This window comes from Cavia porcellus, unplaced genomic scaffold (assembly GCF_034190915.1).
Source record: "Cavia porcellus strain 051 isolate PalLab524CR breed Dunkin Hartley unplaced genomic scaffold, mCavPor4.1 scaffold_6, whole genome shotgun sequence".
Classification (NCBI taxonomy): Eukaryota; Metazoa; Chordata; class Mammalia; order Rodentia; family Caviidae; genus Cavia; species Cavia porcellus.
This window is the reverse complement of record NW_026947489.1, coordinates 63,796,182-63,820,092: the sequence shown is the minus strand read 5'-3', so window position 1 is coordinate 63,820,092 and position 23,911 is coordinate 63,796,182. Positions and strand designations below refer to the sequence as shown.

The following is a 23,911-nucleotide window of genomic DNA, read 5'->3' as shown; positions in this document are numbered from 1 at the left end:
TTCGTGGCCTTTAAACAATGCAGGTCGCCTGTGAGTGTAGTGCAGCAACGGCATCATCTTGGCTACTTGGGAGGCTGATGCAGAAGAATCACAAGTTCAAGACCAGCCTGGGCACCTTGGACAGGCCTGTGTCAAAAATAAAGAAGGGCTGGCGACATAATTTAGTGATACAACACCACAAGACCCTTGGTTCAATCCTGAGTACTCCTTGTCCCCACAAGTAAGCAAATACAAAAGTAAAATATGAAAGAGTTTCACATCTACACAAATTGGGCAGGAGTACCACCCTCTCTTCCAAAGGCCTATACAAACAATTTATAACACATGTAATGCTGCCTTGTAATGAATAGTTTCTTCCTTTCATTTATGCTAAGAATACACAACTAAAATCAGAGCTAATGACATTTAGTAGGCAGTAACAAAGTATTCAATTTTCAATCACAACACTAGAAACACTTATTCAAGCTTTTCCAAATGACCAATGCAACCTGTTTACAAAACTTCTGACAAGCAACAAAAGAGGTAAGACAGGATAAGAAGCCATGTGGTCGAGATACATAAACAATGCCAGTCTATCAGATATTTGCACGGAGGTGCAGAAAACCAGTGAGTCTGTAAAATCTACTGGAGGTCATTAAGTTTTTGGGAGTTTTTGTTGTTGTTGTCTGTATGAGACAGAGACACGCTATGCAGTTCAGGCTGGCGTTGAACTCACTATGTAGCCCAGGTTGGCCTGGAATTCAAGGTGATCCACCCGCCTAGCTGAGTGCTGGGATTATGGGCACACATCATCATACCCGGCCTGAAGGTCCTTCAGTAACCCAGCAGTGGGACACAGTGCCATTAATTGCTTCTTGGAATTTTAAAGATTAAATTGACCTTCATGTATTATTGTAAATATTTTCACTGTAACGAAATACAAACGCTGAGGACCAAGAATTCAGAAAAAGAGAACTGTATTTTTCATAGGATCTCTCTCATCGGGAGATCCTAGGTCCTCAGCAAGGTTTCTACGAAGCACAGGCCCATTCCCTTGACCACTCTATCATCAGGGCTTTAGATGGCATTCACAAGCCTAGGTTTTTTTAGAAGCGGATACATTTACCATCCTGCGCTAGTGGTTGGGTAAGGCAAGAACCAAACTGCTACGTCCTGAAACAGCTCGTTCATCAGCTGGAAAGACCTTCTTCATGTGCTCCAAGGTCCCAGGGACCCAGAGAAGACAAGGTTTTCTATAGAAGTTGAGTACAGCTTCCACGACTATGGAGAGGAGACGAACGGAAAGGTGTCCAGTGTCTGGGTTCAATGTCCAGTTAACCAGTGACGAAGACGTGTCCCAAATATCCTGGCTACCTCCAGGCTGAGACATCCAGAGTCAGCAGCGCCCTAACACTCCTAGAAGTCGAAATCACCGTGCCCCAGATTTGCAATTCCTTCAGTGGGAGAAGGCGGGAAGAAGTCAAGCTCTGAGGATAACCTCAGGCTTCCGTCCCCAACTCCCCGCTTTCGCTTACTTACCCGCTCCGATCCCGGCGTCTCCGGATCTCAGGCTCCTGGAAGCGGCTCACGACCGACTCTCACACCCGCCGCTGGGCTCTGGCCAACCGGAACTCGCTAACGTCACTTCCGGCCCGGTCCCTGCAGAGACCGCCTCCAAGAGAAAAAAAACGTTCCCGCTGCTTTTGGCAACCTCCGCTGATCCTCTCAGGATTTCAGTTCAGCTGGTAGTTCGCGATCCCGTGGGCGTGGCAAGAGGAAGAATGACTACTCGCGTTGTGGTTTTTGACCCGGAAGTTACCAGGATACCGGAAGAGGTAGTTCGCGTGCCAGAAACGTGTCGGCTATCCCAGAAGTGAAGAAGAAAAAAGTCGGGAGGTACTGTAGGTAGGTCGATCCTTTCCAGGGAGAAGGAGACTAATATAATTATGCATTCACCCTCCACCAGTTGGAGGGTTTCTTCCTAGCTCCTTCCGTAACCACTACCCCCTTTTCATCTCGTTAAACTATTTTTCTCAGTGGCTGCTGGATCAGTGTGCCTGTTTTACAAACCATTTTTTAGAAGAAGGAACCAAGATTCTGGAACCCAGAATTCCTAGTTTCTCCCAAAGCCCCCTGATTCAGGCTGCATCAAGTGCACTCTGAATGTGAGAAAATAGCAAGCAGGCCTCCCACTCTTCATAGTATTGAGTGTGAGTTTCAAAAGCTGTTGAATTACGTGGAAAGATTTCTAAAAATCAGAAGTTTCATTCTCCTGTATCATATAGAAATAGTGTCTAGAGAAGCATTTAATTCTCCATACACCGAGCATTGTACTAGACACTGGGAATACGTGTCAGAGAAGTTTTGAAAAACAGATAATGAAGCCTCGCTGGGGGATGGTAAACACTTCTCAATGACATTTCAGTTGGGCCTTTTCATGTGACTAGGATGTTTTTGCTTGTATGTTTAAATGCCGAAGACTAGAAGATTATTCCCGAGAGAGATTGCCGCTTGAAAGGATTTAATTTGGTATGGCTGGATGGTACATTGTGTAGCAGGAGAGGAATTCTGATAGAAATAGTACTCTGTAGCCAAATTGTATAGTGCTTTGAATTTGTGCTAAGGGATTTTTTTTTTTTAAATCCTGCAAGTGTTTAACTGGTGATTTTTGAGCATGTATTTTGGACGTATGACTATAATGGTATTAGGAATAGGTTAAACGAGAATAACATGCAAATATGGGAAAGTTTAGAGTTAATGTAATTTTGCTTTTGGCAAGAGATGAGAGTTTTCTAAGTGGAAATAACAGGACAGGGTTAAGACAAATTGATTTGGTGGCAGAATGTAGGAGGAGAAAAAGTGCAGATTTATGTAGAAATAAAAATACAGAAATGTTCAAATGCACAGATAGGATCCTGGGTCTGATTCCCACCATTAGAAAGTGATGAGAGAGAGACAGAGAGAGATGGGTGGGGAAGGCACTTCATATACCTCTTTAAATGGGGTCTAGCAAAAACTGGAGGTTCAAGTTGAGGCCAGAGATGTGTTAGGAGTCCTGTGCATACAGTGATTTGGGAATAAATGAGATTGTTCCTGTGATGAACTTTGTTTACTGTCTCCTCCCACTAAATGTTAACTTTATGGGAAATAGGGGACTTTTTTTGTTCATTTTGGTACTCTGTCCAGACCTCAAAACAGTACCTGGAATGTGCAGGATCCCTTCAATGATGATTGACTGATTGACTGAATGGAAAGAGAGGATAAAGACCAGTGCAGTCCATAAAAGTTTCTTCAATGATACACATATTCATTGTATGTCTCACCAGTAGAAGTGACCTTTAGCCACTTTCAAATTGTTATTAAGCTCTTGAAATGTAGATAACTGGAACTGAAGAAATGAATTTTGAGTTTACAAAACCGCATGAATCTAATGGCTGTTATATTGGACCATTACATATAAAAAGAGGACCATATATGTAAGCTTATGTAATTCAGCACATATATCAGTGGAAGAGAATGTAGCTCCAAAGGAGAATGTAAAAAAAGAAGCTGTGAACGAGCTAGGATGACTATTGGGGTGAAAGGTGGGTTAAACAATTCAAAGGAGGAAAACTTTTATGTTTGATGAGTAATGAGTGTTTGGTGTAGAAAATTCAAGATGGGGCCTAAAAAGAAGTCTCTCCATTTAGCAATTAGCAAGTGCCTGGTTCCTTTGACTTTCAGTATACTGGGAAAGATTGCTGCATGGGCACAGCGATTTAGAGAGGTAGAGGTCAGTAGCTAAACTTAGGAGATGAAGGGAAGAGAAAATGGTTACAGGGTTGAAGCCTTGAGAAGTTTTTTTTTAGTTGGAAAATGCAGAAACAGTACTTGTGGAGTGGGGTGCATGGCTCAGGAGGTGATGGGAACCAAGAACATTGGGGAAATGTTTTTAGTTAGGCAGGGAAATTAGAAGGCATGAGATAAAGGTTTTACAGGAATTGTTTTACTGTGCTGTCATTGCTAAAGATCGTAAGACTGGGGCTGGGGATTTAGCTCAGCGGCATAAGCGCCTGCCTTGCAAACAGGCGGTCGTGAGTTCGATCCCCGGTACCGATAAAAACCGAAAAAGACAAAAAAAAAAAATAAATAAATAAAGATCTTAAGACTAAGAATACTAGTCTCAAGCACAGGGTTTATTAAGGTGTGAATAGTAAGTATGCGGAAAAAGAAAGACCTAAACGCTTTTTGGAGGAGTTAGATGATGGAATTGACATGAAATTAAAGCAATCAGATTTTATAATCAGAAACCTCATTTAGAATAAAACAAAAGCAAGTTTGGAAATTTCTGGAATTTTTAACCTTCTGTTTTCCCTCTTATTGGTGCTTTTTTTTTTTTTTTTTTTTTTGTCTTTTGTCTTTTTGAGACGGGGTCTTGCTCTGCAGTTCAGGCTGATCTTGGGCTCACTTTGTAGCCTAGGCTGGTCTCGAACTCAATGATCCTCCTGCCTCAGCCTCCCAAGTGCTGGGATTACAGGCGTGAGCCACCACGCCCGGCTTATTGGTGTGTTTTGATGAAGTAGAGAAGGTTAGCCTTTTATGACCATTAGATGATTATGTTTTTTAAAAAATGGGTATATTTTATAGGTCTGACTCTTACTGTTACTGTGGATAAGCAGCTTCTCTGATCTTTATTTTTCTCATCTTTAAGATGAGTTATATATGCTTTTTATGGTCATATCAACAGTAAGTAATAGTTGTATGGATATAAGTAAGAGATTCTCAAAAAGGTAATAAGTTTATTTGGGCATGAACATTGCAGTAGGGATATGGATGGTCTGGAAATAGGTTTTGCACCAGTTCTGCTTTTTCTGCTTTGATTGCAGAAGTTGAGTATTAAAGAAAATAACTAAAAAGGACTGCAAATTGCAAAAAGTTTTTGGTCAGTGTATGATTCTAATATTCTCAAGATAGTTTTGTAACGTTAAATAGCCGGTTCTGGGAAATAAGTTTTGTATTTGTAGGGAAGGATTTGGATTAGAGATGGTGTGAGGGTAGCAGATTATTTTTTTAATTAACTGAGCTACACTCAACCTTTAAAGCAGTGTTATGCAAATGAAAGCTGAAACAAAATATCACATATATGATTGATTATATAAAATGTTGGGAATAGGTAAGTCCATAAGCACAAAGTAGATTAGTGGTTGTCAGAGAAAGGGAAATGGGGCTTGCGAATAAGAGGTTACTTTCAGTGAAACTAAAATATTCTTCGAAAATAGTGGTGATGGTGGCACAATATTGTGGCTGTACTGCAAACCACTGAATTATACAGTTTTAAAGCATGGATTTTATATTATGTAAATTATATTTTTAGCAAATAAGATCTGCTACTACTATTCTGAAATGGTAATTTGATAATACTGCATAATCTGCCTACCAAATGAATTTTAAAATGTTAACATATGTCCTTCACCTAATGAAAATAGAATGCAAGTTTATGGTATTTCCAAGACTATCATCCATGCCAAGTAGATTAGAGACTTCTCTTTCAAGCACACAAGTATGGTGGCTTTGTGTTTCAAATGCTTGGATACTGCTAGAAAAGTTGTTTGTAGCTATTCATAGGAAGCATTATGAATTCTATCAGCCTTAATGTAGGCTGACAATAGCGGTTTTATTGAGTCAAATATAAACAACTGCTTTGCTGGGTAACAGGATTTTCTAAAATAAAGGATAGAGTGACCTAACTTTGTTTTATATTCTATGTCAAAAATAATGTACTTTGGGTTAGGGGATTTAGCTCAGCAGCATAAGCGCCTGCCTTGCAAGTGTGTGATCGTGAGTTCGATCCCCGGTACTGATAAAAAAGAAAAAGACAAAAAAAAAAAAAATGTACCTTGTGTTCGTATGTAAAGTGAATTTGGGCTCTATGCTCAAATGTTATACAAATGTCCAGTGGTATAACTTCGATTTTGTAAGGTTTTTAGTCCACCTCACTGTCAGCTCATTATTGTGCTAGTGGGGAGCCAGTGTACTGTGAAAAATACAAATATATGGCTTTTCAGGAAAGGGTTATTATTTTTGGTTTTCCCCTAAATCTTTCAGGTATATTGGTAAAACAGACCATTTTTTTTCTTCACAAGATTTATAAAGACTGAATAAAGAGTTTTTGAACCAAAGAAGACTCACATCAGTTCAACTGGTCTAAAGTTTGATATAAATAATTGATTCTTTCCTGTTACATGGGATGGATTGAAACAGCATGCATAAAAAAAATCAAAGTATACTTTGCCTTTTTTCTGGATACCTCATATAGTTCTAACATAGTGCTTGCTACCTGTAGTCCATGTGTTTATGTGATAAGCATGTGCTTTTTTTCACTGTTAGACAGTGGTGACATGTTTCCTTTCTCTTAAGATGCTCTCCAGGTCCTTGATTATGGAGTATTTGGCTCATCCTAGCACAGTCTGCTTTGCTGTCGGAGTTGCTTGTGGTGTGTGCCTGGGCTGGAGCCTACGGGTTCGCTTTAGGATGGCTCCCAAAAACATGACGAGTGAGATGGACACAGACGCTGGAACTGAAGCAAGCATCTTGGGAGAAAGTGGGGAATACAAAATGATTCTTGTGGTTCGAAATGATTTAAAGATGGGAAAAGGGAAAGTCGCTGCCCAGTGTTCTCATGCTGCTGTTTCTGCCTACAAGCAAACTCAAAAGAGAAACCCTCAGGTGCTCAAAGAGTGGGAATACTGTGGCCAGCCGAAAGTGGTGGTCAAAGCCCCTGATGAAGAAACCCTGATTGAGTTACTGACCCATGCAAAAATGCTAGGACTGACTGTAAGCTTAATCCAAGATGCTGGACGCACTCAGATTGAACCGGGCTCTCGAACTGTCCTAGGAATTGGACCAGGACCAGCGGATCTAATTGACAAAGTTACTGGTCACCTAAAACTTTACTAGGTGGGATTTGTATGACTATGATTCTACTACAGGTGTTTGAAGCCTATCAAATTCAAATAATAAAAGCTAAATTTTTCCTCACAGTTTAAATATTGAGATGAAAATAAAATCCATTCCTATGTTTTGTCATATGCTTGGCAGCTTAAATATGTACTGCTGGTTAAATGGTCTTGGTGATTCAAATAATGAGTGTTGAAACAAATGCTGATAAAGAAGGAAAGCATCACAGTAAAGTTAAAAGCGGTAACAAATTTCCTTATGCAGTTAGGACCCTTTGTGTGTCAGCTTTTCCCAGAAACTGTGCTGCTGAACTGAGAAGAGAAGGCTCATGAATTTAGTTCTCACTGACTTTAGCTGCAGATGGCTTCCCAGCTGTTTTTGGATGACTGATAGCCAGTTTTATTAATGTATCATAGTATAGCCACACACAGTGAAGGCTCATGGTTTGGAATCTAATTTTTGCATTTCAGAGTTAAAATCTTACAACATTGATGTAATCACCTACCTGCACAGCATTTCATGCTTATTTTCCTCAACCTATACTAACCAGATGTCCTCAGCCGTGGTCTAAGTTACAATCTATAAAATTTCCTTTACTTTGCCTCTAATAATGAAGTCTTTGAAACTTGTGAAATGATCTTATGGACTTTAAAGGTAGAAATGGGCCCATGTAAGAATTTATGGTAATTTGTTATCCCATGTTTCTTTCCCTACAATTTAAGGAACTAGACAACTGAATCATTTAAAGGTATTTTTTTTTCTTTTGGTCCTTATACACAACATAATTCAAATTATTTTTGGCTGCACAGAGTATAAACTAGGTCTCAGCTCACAAAGGCACAGGTGAGCTTGTCCTTCTAACAGAAATTTCTAAATTCATTATATTCCTAAGAAGTATACAGTGCCAGAAATAATAGGCCCTTATTTAGTTGTTCCAAGTATCCACTGTTAATGTCAATACAAGCAGCAAGACAGCACAGCACAACTTCCAAGAGATTACTTGATACTCTGAATGGCTGGTGTACTTAGTTTACACTGGCATATGATAGCACGGGAGAAACTGCAACAGCTACAGTAGCAACTGTTTCTAAACAAAATGTTTATGCTATAATCAAGTGATGCAACAACATGTAACTCAGTTGAACTCAATCCTACATGCAAGATTCTGCTTCAAGTAATTTCAGAGCCTTGCCTAAGTCCAAATTCAAAGCACATTCCCAACAGGATGGCGTAGAGTGGCTGATTCAAGGAGGTGTAATAAATCCTGGTCTATCTACGACAAATAGTACAGAAATTCTTATAACTGTGGAAACATGCTGTTTTTCTTATCTGTACTTAGTATTTTATAGGCCATATAGTCTGTATTTAGAATTATTTTTATGAAGGTATTTTTTTATTGACATTTGCTGTGATGCAAAAGCAGTGGTGGGGGAAACTACTGCCACTCCCACTGTATCAGTGACTATATTCTTCACAGCCTTGCACTCACAGTAAACAATTTAAATGTCCCCAGTGAAACAGTATTTTTTTTGATCCATGGCTATTTTAACATTCCATGTCACATCAAACATGTCTGTAAAACAAAAAAGTACCTGTTACATGTGTTCTTGTGATCTTATGGAAACAGATTTGCATGACGTTAATGAAGTTAAACTAGGTCATGACACATTTTTACTTGCAGGAAAACTGAACTTCAGCCCTTTCCTCGTAAGCTAACCGAGCTCATCACACGAAGGAAGGAAGGAAGACAGCTGATATTTTGGAAAATGTTATGTGCCTGTCCTCCAGGCTTCCTCAGACTTAAACCTGGATGGGGGTACATTAGTGCTACAGCACCTGCCTGGTGTGTACAAGGCCTTGGGTTCAATCTCTAGCACTGCCAAAAACAAAGCAAAACTTTTATGATATCAGTGTTCCTCACAAATATGATTTTAATAAAACTGGAAAAAACATCTGTAAGTCATTATTTCCCATATAACCAGTGTTCATGTTTTGTTTTGGTCTTTTTTAAAACAGGGTCTTGCTGTGCAGATCAGAGTAGTCTTGAACTCACTTTGTAGCCCAGACTGGCCTAGAACTTGCAGTGATCTTCCTCCGTCAACCTCCCGAGTGCTGAGATTACAGGCATGCGCCACCATTCTTGGTTATGAATGTCCATGTTAACGTGCAGTGAGTTTGTTAAACTTAAATTAGTGTTTTTAAAAAACTTTATTTAACAGAGTATTAAAAATCTTCAATAATTGGAGAGCATAAGGAATTAAAATTGAGATCGTGTGTATAACTTCATTACAGAAAAGTCAAGGGGCACTACTTGAAGATGAGCAGTGTCTTGCTTTTGTACTAATAGTAGCTGTTGAATACAGGATAACAAAGCATCTTTGCCAATTAATGTCTCTCCTTTCTTGTTCACGTTACATTTAGCATAAACATGTACGCATACTGTTTTCAGCTTCTTCTCTTAGACCATCACTAGTGATATGTGTTAGGGAAGAATCTTTGGCTTTAAATTAGTTTATTACGAGTCACTGCCTATTGTACAGACAAGATTACCTAGTCTTGAGATAGGTGTTTTATAATTTAAACAAAACCTACCAAATCTGAAAAGAAATTAGTTTTAATATAAAGATAAGTAAACAAGCTCAGAAACTCAGATTATTGAGGACTCAGACCTATGTCATATAACATAGTAGTTTCTGTTTTCTAGTGCAGCCCATATTGGACAGTGTAGTAACTCAGGGTCATTGGATATAGTATATAATTGAACTAAGGTTTTTTGTTGTTGTTCGAAACACAGTTCTTAAACACAGCATGTTAAGTTGCTTCTGTTGGGCAAGGGAAAGGATAAAAGTCATTCCAAAATTGAGGTACAGGAAAAGTATAGGTCCTAGGCCTAGCTTTACATAGACCACTGATGGTGAACCTTTTAATTAAGAGACTTAAGTGCTGACCTACAACCCAAAACCCACTTATTTATTGCAAACAATATAATTAAACATGAATATTGAGGTTTTACTTTAGAAAAAACAACTTACACATTAACATCTTTTTAGCAACATGCATGCCTTAGGTTCACAACCAGTTCTCTAAGAGAACTCTTGGCTGAGAAGAATGAGCTCCCAAGGGTAATTACTTTCTCTTGATTTGGTAACAAGGAAAAAAATTGAGCAGAGATTGGGAACACAGTACAGCTAGGATTTGAAAAGCAAAATGTTTTCACAGTGATAAACCAAAAAGCATTTTCCTGCCAACACCACTTTACAGACAATAATGGGAATTAAGCAGGAAGGGTACAGGGATTTTAAGTTTATAATGACCCTTCTATGGAGCTTATAGTAATCTGCCTAAGAATTGTAGAGCTGTGGAAGGTTAGACAGAGGACTGTGTTGACTACTGATTGGGGGGTGATAAGTGAATTTTTAAAAAGTGACATTCATAAGCAAAACATTTGGATTCACTAAAATCCCAACATTACCAAATATTTGAGCATCCTTGGAGTTCATGGTGAGAAACAGCATGCTAACTACTTTTTAAAATATACTTTTATTTAAAGTCCATACAAGTTAACACCTGTGATTTACTTAAGTGAAATGCTGAGATAAAAACCTGAAGTGCCACTCTAGCTTAAAGTGTCTGGAGACAGGAAATGCTGCCCTCTAGTGACTGGTTCTTTCAAACCAGACACTGATACTGTTGCACATTCATTATGAACAGTGCGTAACAATGTCACAGTCCCAATGCTTATTCCTCTTCTGCTTCCTTGTACTGTACCTCAATATCCAATAGGAAACTAATGAAACCGTTGTTTTGGTTTGGGAGATATTTAATTAAAACTGCGATTCTACATGTATTTCCACAGTCCAGTGGTTTATTTTAAATTGGAGTAATTTCAAATTCCACAAACAAAATTGAAGAACAGCAATATTTTGTTTGAATTTTCTCTTCTGTACACTCAGTGATCTAAAACACCACAATATCCAACATACACAAACCTCAGGGAAGGGTTAGTAAATACACACAAGATTGGAATCATGGTGCTCTTTGTTCCTGAATGAAATGGTCCCACAGAAAAAGCACAGGATACAGCACAACATAAGGGCACCTGTTACATACGAAGTGAGCAAAACACACTAGCATTTTCTATAGGCATAATGGGGAAACCTGCATAGGTTAGAGGGCCTTTTATGCTCATTTAAAAAATCAGGCAAGTCTGTATTCATTTTTCAAATAATTTGGAGAGCACTGCAATCCAATGCAGGATATGCTGTTTAGTGTTGTCTGTGTTGGCATTGACATTCTTGCATGGTCACATACCAGTATTTTTGCTTTAGCTTGCCTTTGAGTAAGAGAGATTTAAAAGCATTTAGACAATACATATTGTAAGCTGTTTACATACACTAAATTTAAGAGATTCAATATTAGAGTTTTTTAAACACTACAGAGTGCAAATCAGATTCTTCACAATAGATTGAATATTAAGCAGTTCTTTGAAGAACGAAGGGGAAGAAAAAAGCCCATGTGAATACTATTCCCCTTTGAAAATAAATTCTAAAATGATGTGGAATGTGAAACAATGTTTAACATAGATGATCCAAGTTTATAGTTAGAAACAAAAAAGTAGTCCTTCATGAAATAAAGGTTACAAGAACACGTTGCCCATTTCCCCATTTATAAACTGAGAAGTGGGCAGAGGCGATGTTTCGGTATGAAAATAGGAGACTACAGGATCAGCTTTTCAGCTCACATGCTGTACCCAAAGCCAGGCTGTGGCTGCCCATATGGTGGTGCGGTATAACCATAACCGAAAGGTGCCTGGGGAGGGACTGCAACACTAGGTCCTGCTGTGAGCATCAGCTGGGGCTGACCTAAAGGATCAGGAACAGAAAGATAGGAGAAATGGTTAGCACAGTGAGACGGCAACACTTCGGTCCTCCCACTCTAGTGTCACAATGACTGAGAGAATGAGCAGAGTTGGACTTTCTACCACTGGACTGCACCTCCAGCCCTTTTTTATTTTACTTAAAGACAGGGTCTTACTAAATTCCCCAGGCTAACCTTGAACTTGCAATCCTCCTGACTCAGCCTCCCAAGCCATGTACCTTTAAATTTATGATAATGAAGAGATAGTTCTATAATATAGATTTATACATTTTTATTCTCCTTAGTAGCATGAGATAATGATAGTCACATTTTTATGTTCCCCTCCAAAGAAACTTTATTATTATACCTGAACTATACTTTTCAGATTCATTATTCAAGTGAATCTGTTCAAATATGAAATGGAAAGTCTGAGAACCTAGGCAGTTAGATTGTAAGAAAAAATTAAATTGCCTTAAATAATCACTTTAGTATTTAAACATCCTCTCTAGGAAGTCTTCAATGGCAAGTCTATCCCATTCTCTGTCTCAGAAGTTAAAGGGAGAGCTATTTTTTTATACAAAGTACAATAAAAGTAGCTATGGTATATTCTACCACCTTCTGTTCTTCTGAAAATTAAATCCAGCAATTTCTTTCTCAGAAACTTACAACCAAGTAATCAATCTACAACCAGGCAATCAAAAAATGTAGTTTATGAGTTTAAAATGATTTTTTTTTTTTTTTTTTTTTTTTTGGTATTTTTACTGGTACCAGAGATTGAACTCACGACCACATGCTTGCAAGGCAGGTGCTTATGCCAGCTGAGCTAAATCCCCCACCCCCTAAAATGACTTTTTGAGATACTTCTTATATTAAGATTATTTTAATGAAAATATCAATACTTGTTTTAAGACCACCCTCAGGGAAAAAATGTTATTTTAATTCAAAATTTTGCCTTGCATTTTAGAAGCTCATTATATTTCTATTTGAAGTAGTCTCAAAATAATTGCTTGCCTAATGTAGTTTTCTGAAGTTAAAAAGAAAAAGATTACCATAAACAATGGGTTGTGTCTCTGTAGCTTGTTCTTCTTCTTTTCTCAGTGATTCTGAAGCATCTAATTTATCCACCTAGAGAAAAATAAGTTATTAATTAGCACCTTAAAAGTACAGTAAACCTAGTTTTACGGCAGAAAGTGGAAAAGCCTTAGTATGTTAAATTCTGTCAAAACAAAACAGACTAGAATGAACATTCTCAGGCCCCCTCAAATTCAATGGCAAAGTTCATAATTCAGTCAAGGTGGTTTTCAGCACTGTCATTATAAACCCTCAGGAAGGAGGGATTTATAAATGCCATAAAAGCTCACGCCAGGCTAAAACTGGGCATGCTAGGATGCAGTCTGAGGAAGGGAGAAAACAAGAAGGAACCACTTTTTCAAATAAAGTTTTATACCTTATCAAAGGTAATAATGAATTCATGAAAAGACTTCCCTCCCCAAAGGAAATGGTATTCAAAAAGTAAAATGAGTCTAATGACTAGACAAGTACCAATGCAGAATAAGCTATTTTATGCCAACTGTGCACAGCTTTTGCTGATAGTGGCTGCAGGTACAGACTGATGCTTAAGACTCAAGCGGCTCCATATTTAGTCTTTTCTGTAGCAAGTCAGGCTGTATGTTTTAATGCTATATGGGTCTATTTTCTAAGTAACTAGGATACCGTGATTTGCACCAATTTCTTTAAAAATTTATTTTGCTCTTAATTAAGCCCATGTGAATGGCTATTACATGTTACCTATGCTAACTCAAATTACATTGTACTAGAAAAACTTGATTTTATAGAGGAGTTTAAGTGTATTAGTGAAAGATGGGAGTTACAAACTTAGATCATTATACTAACTAGTTATTGTGACTGATTGGCACAGTACTGTACTGGCCATGAAATTTCTTCATCTATATAATGAGAAGGTTGAATGAAACAAATTGCAAACTTCTTTCAGGGATTAACAATTTGATTCTGTAATTCTGCGAAGAATCAAAGTAACCCTTGGATCCTGGGGCTATATATTTGGCACCATGTCTTTTATAGTACACTGTATTTGTCTCTTAAACTACATTTAAAAGTTGGTATGTCAATCAGAGCCTTATATGTGACCTATCATTATATTCTTAAGTAGAATTAAAAGTTCAAATCTCAATGTGTCCTGTTACTAGAGGTTTCCTAGGTCCTAAGTGTGCTCACCAGGTGAACTTTGGGGCCAGAGTGTAGGGAAGAACCTTTTATGAATGTTCATTGCATGTTCTTCAAAAAGGCAAATAGTGAAAAAAGGAATCACAAAAGACATGCAAGACTTAAGTGGAAAAGTTGTAAAACTCAGTTGTTTAAATGTTAAGGCAATGTCCTGGTTCTATTACAAATTATTAAAAGTATCTTTTAGCTTTAAAATAGGACATTAAGGCAACTGCAGGGGTTTTATAGCCTTTTTGTTTTTCTTTTTTTTTTTAGACAAGGTCTGATGTAGCCTCACTGTGTAGCCCAGGCTGGTCTTAAACTCAAGGCAATCTTGTTGCCTCAGACTCATGAGTGTGGGAAATACAGATGCAATGAGCCATCATGCTCAGCTGTTTATTTGAATTATTTCACGTTAAACAGTATAAATTGACTCCATCTTAATTTGTCAGGCAGGTAAAATTTGAAAATGGTAAACTTTTGTAGCTATCACAAATTGTGTTTTGGTATCCTATTTATGAACATGTTTGCTCTTGTATCCTACTAAGCCTGTTTTATAGCCTACCTGATCATGTTACAAATTACTCTGATATTATAGACTACCATGGAGCACAAGTACCATATGAGATATCCATTGTTTGGCATCCAAACTTTAACAAAAGTTACTTAGAGAATTTAAAGCACAGATTTGTGCTATTAATGATCAGATGGAGTTTTGAAAACCTAACTGATACCCAAAAGTAAGCTACAGGAATTATAAAGAAAATATATGGATGCCCATACATTAGTAACTTCTAAGAAAAAGAAGAAAAATTAACAAAAAATCTACCACTGCATAATACATTTCCATATTTCAAGGAAAAGAATTTAAAATGAACAAACACACTTTTAAAAAGTTAATGTCTTAAGTCAAATGCTGAACACACAAGTCCTACTACAGAAGTACATGGAAGATTTACAAAAGCTAACAATATCACAATGCCCACGCATTCGACATAGGCAGGTTGAACACAGGGAAAAAACAAAAACCCTGAAGAAGTAACATGAAGCTAGGCAAAAGGTTTTGGATTTTCTATATAAGGGGACAGCCTCTGGCATAGGGATACCCCAGTTTTTGCCTCCCTTAACCCAATTTAGATTGCTTAAAGATAGAGAAGACTTTTATAAACACCAGCTTTTGTTAAGAGCTGTAACAAAAGTTTCTGATCCTTGGATTTAAAAAGAAAAATTACAGGTAATATTACTGAATTCAGTTCCATCTGTACTACTGAAAATTCACTAAAATGTAAAAGGCTTTTCCACAAAGACTGCAATATGCTGCAGAGGAAAAGTTAACATGCAGTCAAGTTACTTTGGTGTATGTGTGCATGAAAAAAAGGCAAAAGTACTGAAGCAAGAAGTGAGATCAGAAGATGACTGGTGCTATACAGGCTCTCAAGAAACACACAGCCCACAGCAATGCTATAAGAGTTTCAAAGTAGTATGATGTAATTGCAATGACTTGTACATGCTTGATTTAAAAGAATGCATAACACTGCAGTTCAGTTACCTGTTTTTCACACACACGCCTTCTAAACTGCCTTGCTTACTAGCTGCTGAAGGGTCTCACACACAATGCATTTTACTCAGGTTTGCCCTAAGTTCCAGTGGTGATTCCAGTTTGGTTCAACATAATCCCCCAGGCACTGCCCCACCCAAAGTATTTTAAATTTATTTCAACTCTCCTTTACCTTCCCACCCTTTCCTAACAACAAATTGACAACAGACGTAAGCCAATGAAAGAAGCAGCAACCAAAAGGTGCCTAAATTTGCTTTTCTTGGACAAGGCAACTATCAGTAAGAGCAAATTTTAAGCAGTTTCAGAGGTGTGCCTTATTACACAGAAAGTAGAAGTTAATATTGCTTCATTAGAAATACATAATCCACGTTGCTCAGCAACAATTACAGCAACCTTGGCTCTTGTGAATAAAAGGTTTGATTCCTCTTCAAAATGGACTAGCACCATAAGAACTGGACACCTGGAGAAACATGAGGAAAGTCTCTTCGGAAGCAGCTAGTATCTCTTGTATCTACTTTCAGCAAAAAATTAGTAAGAATCAAGAGATCAGAAACTGGATCACAGTCCTTCAATACGAAAAGGGGAAAAAAAAAAAAAAAAACCAAAAGCCTTTTAGGGCATATACATATATATATACATATATATACATAGATAAATTCAAGAACTGTCAGGCAAGCTCACAAAAAACCAGAGGCTGTTTTAAATTTATTGAAAATATTATTAAGAAAGTCCTACTATGGGCCAGATACCCTGACAGGGAAAAGAAATTTCCTGATAGTTTGGCATTAATATAGAAACTCACCATGCTTAGTTTTTTAACAATACATTTAAGAGAGACTGTGAACCAACTACTGATTAGCCTCCTGCCCTTCCTAAAGCCTATTAGCCGATTAGTAGCAAACATCTACTAATGTCCTACAATTCTATTATAGTTATGTTTCAAGGGACTTGCAGAGGCTTGAGTGAAAATTTATTGGAGGGGAAAAAGCAGCAGCAGCAAGTGTAGAAAAGGAAGGAAAAAAAATCATGCAAATTCCTTAGACTTAGTCCTCCAGACTTAAAGATGGAAAAGAATCAACTTTCACCTTTTCCTTTATTGCATCAACCTGCAAAGGAATTCAGAAGGTGCAGCTTAGAAAAAAATCAAATTCCATATTGAGCATAAAAAGGTAGAATCAGCAACAAAGGTTTAGGGGAGAAACTAACCACTAAAAAAGGTGTAAGAGAAGTGAAAATAAAGGGCATACTGAAAGCAAAATTTAGAATCTTTCTTAACCTTGCGAGCTTAACTGCAGAAGAATTTATGCTAGTCAGTGAAAGAAAGCAGCTTAATTGCTATTAAAATTCATAGCGCTTAGGTTAACAGCAGCTCAGAGCCAAGTGTATCAGAAGCTGACAATATACATAAGTATTCTCATCCATGACTATCAATAATCAGGCAGTTATTTTTACTCTTACACTGAACTCTACACATACAATGTTAATTGCTTAAAAATTTAAAACACACACAATGTATCTGTTAGGTGGTATCTTAAGAAAAATTCCTCTATACTGTGGGGGTTGTTGGTAGTACTTTCCCCCCTTTACTCAGGCATTCTGAGATCAGTTGTGAAACTATGTTACACATATACTTCAAAAACTGATCCTTTAAAGTCACTTAAAATTTTTCTGTGAGAAAACTACTATTGAGGATAGGGTGAGTAAAAATTATTCAAACATGAAGAAGGGAGACTGTAGTGAATTTTTTAAGGTGATTATTGTATTCACTCCTTTAAGGTATTTTTAGAAAACATGGCTATTAATCTTCTATAATTTATTTATTACTTCTTTGTAGCGCTGGGAACTGAACCCAGAACTTTGCACATCTAGGCAAGCACTCTACCAGTGAGCTATATCCCCAGGTTTTTAAATCTTATTTTGAGACCTAGTCTTGCTAAGTTTCCCAGGCTGGCCTTGAACTTGCCATCCTCTTGCCATTGCCTCCTAAGTAGCCTGGATTACAAGCACGTGCCTTATAGCCCAGCTATGACATTTTTAATAGAAGTTCAAGTAATAAAACACTATGAAGATTAATAGGATGTTACAAATATATTTGCAACTTCCCTTAGGGAAACAAAGTCAGGAACCACTCAAATAAGGGATCTACAGTACATATAGGAATTAATTTTAAGGTGCTTTAAATTTTTTTAATCGAGTATTAAAATATAGGATAATGTTTACCCTAGGAAATACACTGAGGGTAAACTTCTGATAAGTTTTGAGTTCCCTTTCTAATCAGTGTCATTTGTCAGTTATTAAATATTATTCTATCATTAATTTTTTTTTTTTTTTTTTTGAGACAAGGTCTTGCTATGTAGTTCTAGGTAGCCTTGAACTCACTATGTAGCCCAGGCTGGTCTCAAACTCACAGCAACTTTGCCTCAGCTTCCTGAGTGTTGGGGCTAGAGACATGCACCACCATACCTGGCAGAAGAAAGTTTTATGATCAACTAACTGTCTTTTCTGTTAGAGAAAATACATTTTAAAAAGTAAACCTGCACAAAGAATTTTATATATCCTTTAAGATAATTAGTTCTGAAAACTTTACCTTGGTCAAATATTCCTTCATGACCTGGATGAAATAGGGCATTGCAAAATCCATGATGTTGTGCCTCCATGCAGTTTCCAAGACAACATCTGGTCTTAAGAGATCATAACAAGTGAACAGACAAGCTCCAAAGCACTCTCTTTTTTCTTCCTGCAAAAACCACTGCAGGAGTTCTTCAGCCAACTCAGTATCTTTTGATTCAGAGGCATACTGCATTGCATCCTATTCAGAGGAAACAATGAAGGTCAAATATTAAATCCCAACATGCTGAACTACTAAACCAAGTTATATGAAGGAAACTTTAAGACTTACTGAGTTTACAAAGGGAAATGAACCCTCCCCCCACCAATTATATAATTTAACATTTAGAAAGAAAAAGAATATGGACTAACTAAATGCTTAAAACAAAAAAAATGAATCACCCTAGGCCAGGGATATAACTCAGTGGCACAGCACCTACCTGGCAATCATGAGGTCCTGTATTTGTTTCCCCATATCAAAAAAACCCACAAAAACAAAAAAACAGCAACAACAAAAATGGCCACACACACACACACACACACACACACACACACACACACACACACCCCAGAAAGGTTTACCTTCCTAGTCAAAAACTCCACTCAGTATCTCTTCACATCAATGCATAAGATCAGTAATACACTTACAAAACTAGTGATATACCATTTTGAGGTTGCTTTAACAGCCCAATCCCACCAACTTTACTGACCTTGTAAAGGCTGTCTTTCTTGCACAGCTCTACACTCTGTTTCCAACGATTGTTGCCTTTGAAGAGATAAGCAGCAATTCTTCTAAACTCAATGAGTTCATGTTTTTCCAAACGTTGAGCAAGTGAAATATTGTCAAAGTTGTCATAAGCATCTATTGATGTTCGCAGAGCCTTAAAAACAACAAAGAGCATCCACATGTCAAGTCACTATTTCAATTTTGTCATGGTTTCTACTACTGTTATCATGGAGCCATTCAGATGGTAACAGATAATGACAATGAACAAACAAAACCAGGCAATGACAGCTTACCTTTAAGCATCAAATTGCAAGGCTATAATAAAATTCTTCATGTAAGTTTTCTTTCCCTGTGGTACTGGGGGATTAAAATGAGGGCCTCACATTGATCTACATCCCTAGCTCTTTAAAAAGATTTTTTTTAACAGGGTCTGAGTTGGCCAGGCTGGCCTCCAATTTGTGAACAGATATGCCTTTACCTCCTGGGTAGTGGGGACTACAGATGTGTGCCATCAAGCCTGACTTTTAATTTGATTTTATAATCGGGCTTAGAGTACAGCTCAGCAGTAGGAAGCATTTGCCTAGCATGTGTAAGTCGGGGTCTGACCCCTAGCACTAGAATAAACAGAAAATATCTCACTTTATAGTAATAATGTCCTCAAAAGTACTATTTAATTTTTCTTAAAGAACAATTTTCTCCCGGATTTCTAGTATCAAGAGTAGAATGTTTATAAAACTACCAACTGAAAACACCATCAGCAGGCTGTTGTGAATGGTAGGCAAGCACTCTACCACTGAGGTATACCCCTAGCCTTTTAAATTTTGAGACCGGTCTAGCCGAGTTGCCCAGACTGACCTTAAAAATAAAAACTTATATTCTAGAGAAATAACTGATATAACTCAACATAATCACCACACAGATCAGTGAGGGCTTTGAGCTTTGATGATTCATATTGACAGTAAGAGAAATTTAAAAAGCAAATATAATTTAAACTTAACTAAAATCATTTGTACAAAAAATCTTTCAAAGACAAGTAAGACATAAGATAAACACAATGAAGAGTTAAACACAGTTAAAACTCAATGACATTTATAGACTAGTATCTATAGATTATACTAATCTATATATTATAGACTAGTATCTATAGATTATAGATACTAGTCTATAAATAGTCTATAATCTAACATCTAGATTATAGAGATCAAACTATAATCTAGATGTTAGAGATAAAGCAACCATATCTTTATTTCCTACAGAAATATTTTACATATGACACCTAAGCAAAATTCTGAAAAGCTGGCACTTATTTAGTGAGCTAAGATTTATCAATCCTGAAAATCTTAGTTTCTAGGGAGAGGAGTATCTACTGTTTATGTAAAGGACATTGGATATTGGTGGAAAACATACCAACTTTACAACTGACCATAACCTGAATTTTGAGAGTATGTTCAAGAGTCAAAGCATTTTACCTGATAATCTTCTTCTGTAATAAAAAGGTTGTTCAGTGATTCATTCACAGATTTGTTGTTGTGATTCTGAACTGAACGCAAATATGGTTTGACCAATGGCAGCTGTTTAACCTTTAAAATAAACAATTTACTATAAACATCACACATTGCTTAAGTTCTAGGAATAACTATTCAAATATGCCTTAATTCACCAATATGAAAGTTTGTTTTAAAATTACTTTGCTGAAATAATTGACTGCACGAGTATGATCCAATCGTGGAGACAGCACCATCAGCAGATCGTTTAACAACAGAGGCTTGAATTCTAAATAGAACTGTATTGCTCTGTAATATAGTTCCACATTGGCAACCTAGAATGGGAAACATTGAAAGTCAGAGTTCTCTCCTAATGAGCATTTGTCTTCTGAAATTTGTATCTTCTAAAGATGTTACACACCTTGGTAATAATATCTTTAAACTGCCCTTCTTTCCATGCATCAGTTGGATGATTCATCATGGTAATTATGGCATTATCATATTCTTCATACTTGTCATACAAAAACACTAGTTCTGCCCATAAATGAGCTTGTTCTGCAGCTCTTAGCACCTGCATGAGAAGGGTTTCATCATTTTACAGATAAAGGCCAGTAAAGCTGGCTAACAGTCTAATGTGAAAAAACCCATTATTTTAAAGTGTTAGTTTTTGCTATGGAACTGCCTCACAATGGTAAACGGTGGTTACCTTAGGAATATTTACTCTGGACCAGAAAAGCTCCAGATGCTCCCTCATTTTCTGTGGCTTAAATTTAGAATACAGGATAGCCAATTCAGTAAACATTCCCATGTGAGCTCGCTCAAGTCCCAATGCTGCTTCCAACATGGTTATCAATTCTTCAAAATATCCACGATCCTAAAAAAGAGAAACATGCAATTAAAGACTCGAATTGGGCAGAGGGTCTCAGTTCATACAAACGGCATGTTCACGCTTATTACCTGATAGTAGTTGATAAGTTCCTCTAGTTCATCTGCATGTACTACAATGTGAAGTCCACACATCTGAGCAAGACGGAACTCTTTCCCATCTACACAAGCAAAGCAGACCTGGAATAAACATTTCCATTTTGTGAACTCAAATGTAAAAATGGCTAGTTAATTCAATTAATCAATATAAAGAGCATATTCACACAGAATCTTGATTCTTCATCCAATTGTGACTTTAGATTACCTCTTTCCATGTTCGAGTACTGTTAGCTTTCCTAGCTCCATCAACAGCTGCCTGATATTCACCCAGATGAACCAGGGTAGATGCCAAGCGACCAAAATTAGAAACATTGTTGTACAACAACTTAGCAGCATCATACATTTTTTCATCATAACAACGGTCACCAACCTGATGGGCAAAGAGAGACAATCCATTTTCACTAAGATATTAGCCTCAGTCAGATTTCTGTCACTGTGACAAATACCTGTGGTACATTAACGCAGAAATAGCTTGTTTTAGCTCAATCATCTTTCAAAATTTACATCTTAACACTGAGAAACAATTTATTTCCCTGTAAGATTTTTCCATAAAATTCTTTAAAAGCCAATTAAATTGCTCAACTATTTATTTTTACATTGTTTAAAAAAACTCTAAACAGGAAACTCACTTGTTGGATATGAGCATTATTTGGTCCATTGATGAATTCTTCTAACTCTGCAAGGCGGTTTGTTTTAGCCAGTGCGAATATCAATTCTGTCTCCACGTAAGATTCTCGAGCCTTCTTTCGAGCCATTTGCAAGTACTTCACCAGTTCTTCCCAGTTTCCTAAGTACAGGAGAAAAAATTAAGTCCACAATGTCCTGTTTTTCCTTTTTAACCAAGTAAATGAGAACTGCTACTAATTCCCTTTTAAGGAAACACTACAAAGAATTACAAATTATAAACAGGACAGTGTATCTATGACTGCAAAGTCTTTTATACTTCTGTGTCATCAATGACTATATGAATAGCTGAATCTGCTTTTTCCCTTTAAGTTAAAAAATTATAGAGCTCTATCAGGATTTTTATAAAAATTAAAATAGAAAGTTAATCTTTCTCACAGACTCTATGAATTCACAAAATGTAGCCTATTTTTGCCTGGAACAAGATAGAGACCTACAAATTTCCTAAATACCCAAGCAATACTGAAAGGTGGTACAATTCAAAATTTATACCTTCAGTTTTAGCTTATTTTCTGAGATCTCAAATACATAAAGGTAAGAAGCCCTACCACTGGTATTGGCAGCCTGAACAACCTCCATGTAGGATGAAGGATCATCTGCTTTGATGTAAGAATCGATGGCTTCTTTCACCATTCCTTTCTGCAACTGGGCTTTCGCTAGTTGACTCCATACTGCAGGTTCATTGCAGCGTTCAGCAAACTCATATGCCCGATCCAAGTTTCCAATATGTTCAATCAAGACCTAAGCACCCATTTTGGAAAAACAGTCACAGTAACATGGATCTTACCCAAAGCAATTAAATTTAAGCTGCTGGCAACTTACTGCTCTTCTATTCCCAGTAATCCATTCCCACACCCACAGGACAATGCGTATTTTCAATCAACAGATGCCACTACAGTGACTTTGTTCATGTAACCCAAAGATTTACCTGCACTGCTGAAGTGTTGACATCAAACTTCCGGAAAATAGCAAATGCTTCTTCAAACAGCTCATTGCTTATAGCAATATTGGCAATGTCAGGGGCATCATAATTATCCAGGCGGTTAATATACTCCATAACACGTGTACGGTCAGCTTTAATTGCAGTGAGGATGAGGAGGTTTTGCAGATTCCTTCAGGAAAAAAAGATATTTAACTGCAGTATTTCAAAACCTCACCAGTAATAGGTAAACTAGGAAGGGGCTTGTGTCTCAGGACGCAGGTTAAAAGGGAAAAAGCATTAAGTGAGCATAAACTTGTGTAACTTTCTGTAATTTTGGGGGTTTTTTCTTCCCCAAAATGTAAGGCCAAAATTAAAGACTGACCAGAAATGCACAATAAATCTGTGTGATAGTGTACCTGTGTTCACTGAATACAGAGTTATCAAGGACGATTTTCTCCAGCAGTTCAATGAGTTCATTAGGAAGGTCTGCAGTCATAAAAGCTTTAACAGTTACCGACACTTCTTCAGGGTCTTGAGTCTCAGACAAGGCTGTTTGTACAACCTACAGAAGATATACAGGGAAAATCAGGTGGTTCTCAAAGACATTATCCAGTAAGAATAATGTGTCTTTTCACTAAAAAACTTCAAGTAGACGGAAAAGAACAAAAACACTTAAATTTAATATTCAAATAGCTTTCTACAAAAATCTACTGACATGCATACTATCTGTAAATCTACTCTATACAAATCAACTCAATTATATAATATCTGTCTTTCTCCTAGTTAAAACATTAATACTTAGGTATAATTCAACTATCTAGATGAGGAATTGTAGAGTCAATAATTCCTTGTCTCTTGGCTTATGTTACAGTACTCACTTCAATACACATTTTTTCCAGAAAGCTTTGTTGTCTAGGTTGGGAATGCTCCTTAAAAATACTATGCAGGAA

The 23,911-nt window shown here is 37.2% G+C and overlaps 3 protein-coding genes across 4 annotated transcripts in view; 1 reads left to right on the top strand and 2 right to left on the bottom strand.

Annotated features, from left to right (window-relative positions):
• Window positions 1–1,674, bottom strand: part of Vmp1 (vacuole membrane protein 1) — a 110,676-nt gene extending 109,002 nt beyond the window's left edge. Inside the window, exon 1 of the mRNA XM_003469556.5 lies at window positions 1,519–1,674. The gene's annotated coding sequence lies outside the window, so the exon portion shown is untranslated. The remainder of the gene's footprint in view (window positions 1–1,518) is intronic.
• A 9-nt stretch (window positions 1,675–1,683) lies between these two features.
• On the top strand, window positions 1,684–7,044 carry Ptrh2 (peptidyl-tRNA hydrolase 2). The gene is made up of 2 exons (XM_003469554.5): window positions 1,684–1,884; window positions 6,376–7,044. The coding sequence occupies exon 2, from the start codon at window positions 6,376–6,378 to the stop codon at window positions 6,913–6,915; it is 540 nt and encodes a 179-aa protein (XP_003469602.1). The 5' UTR covers window positions 1,684–1,884; the 3' UTR covers window positions 6,916–7,044.
• Window positions 7,045–10,762: 3,718 nt separating this feature from the next.
• The window catches only part of Cltc (clathrin heavy chain), a 65,203-nt gene continuing 52,054 nt past the window's right edge, over window positions 10,763–23,911 (bottom strand). The window contains exons 19-33 of one of the 2 annotated variants that reach the window (XM_005003502.4): window positions 23,378–23,523; window positions 22,968–23,151; window positions 22,588–22,780; window positions 21,985–22,142; window positions 21,561–21,725; window positions 21,329–21,436; window positions 21,078–21,245; window positions 20,793–20,942; window positions 20,575–20,706; window positions 20,357–20,467; window positions 18,871–19,041; window positions 18,141–18,362; window positions 16,639–16,659; window positions 12,822–12,897; window positions 10,763–11,777 (exon numbers count right to left, since the gene is read on the bottom strand). In XM_005003502.4, the coding sequence (XP_005003559.1) occupies window positions 11,653–11,777; window positions 12,822–12,897; window positions 16,639–16,659; window positions 18,141–18,362; window positions 18,871–19,041; window positions 20,357–20,467; window positions 20,575–20,706; window positions 20,793–20,942; window positions 21,078–21,245; window positions 21,329–21,436; window positions 21,561–21,725; window positions 21,985–22,142; window positions 22,588–22,780; window positions 22,968–23,151; window positions 23,378–23,523 (2,130 nt within the window). In that variant the 3' untranslated portion in view covers window positions 10,763–11,652. The remainder of the gene's footprint in view (window positions 11,778–12,821; window positions 12,898–16,638; window positions 16,660–18,140; window positions 18,363–18,870; window positions 19,042–20,356; window positions 20,468–20,574; window positions 20,707–20,792; window positions 20,943–21,077; window positions 21,246–21,328; window positions 21,437–21,560; window positions 21,726–21,984; window positions 22,143–22,587; window positions 22,781–22,967; window positions 23,152–23,377; window positions 23,524–23,911) is intronic. The other variant, XM_003469449.5, reaches the window with a different exon arrangement.

Excerpts from the sequence above, each read along its gene's own strand:
- Ptrh2 (XM_003469554.5), top strand. The coding sequence starts at position 6,376 with ATGCTCTCCAGGTCCTTGATTATGGAGTATTTGGCTCATCCTAGCACA.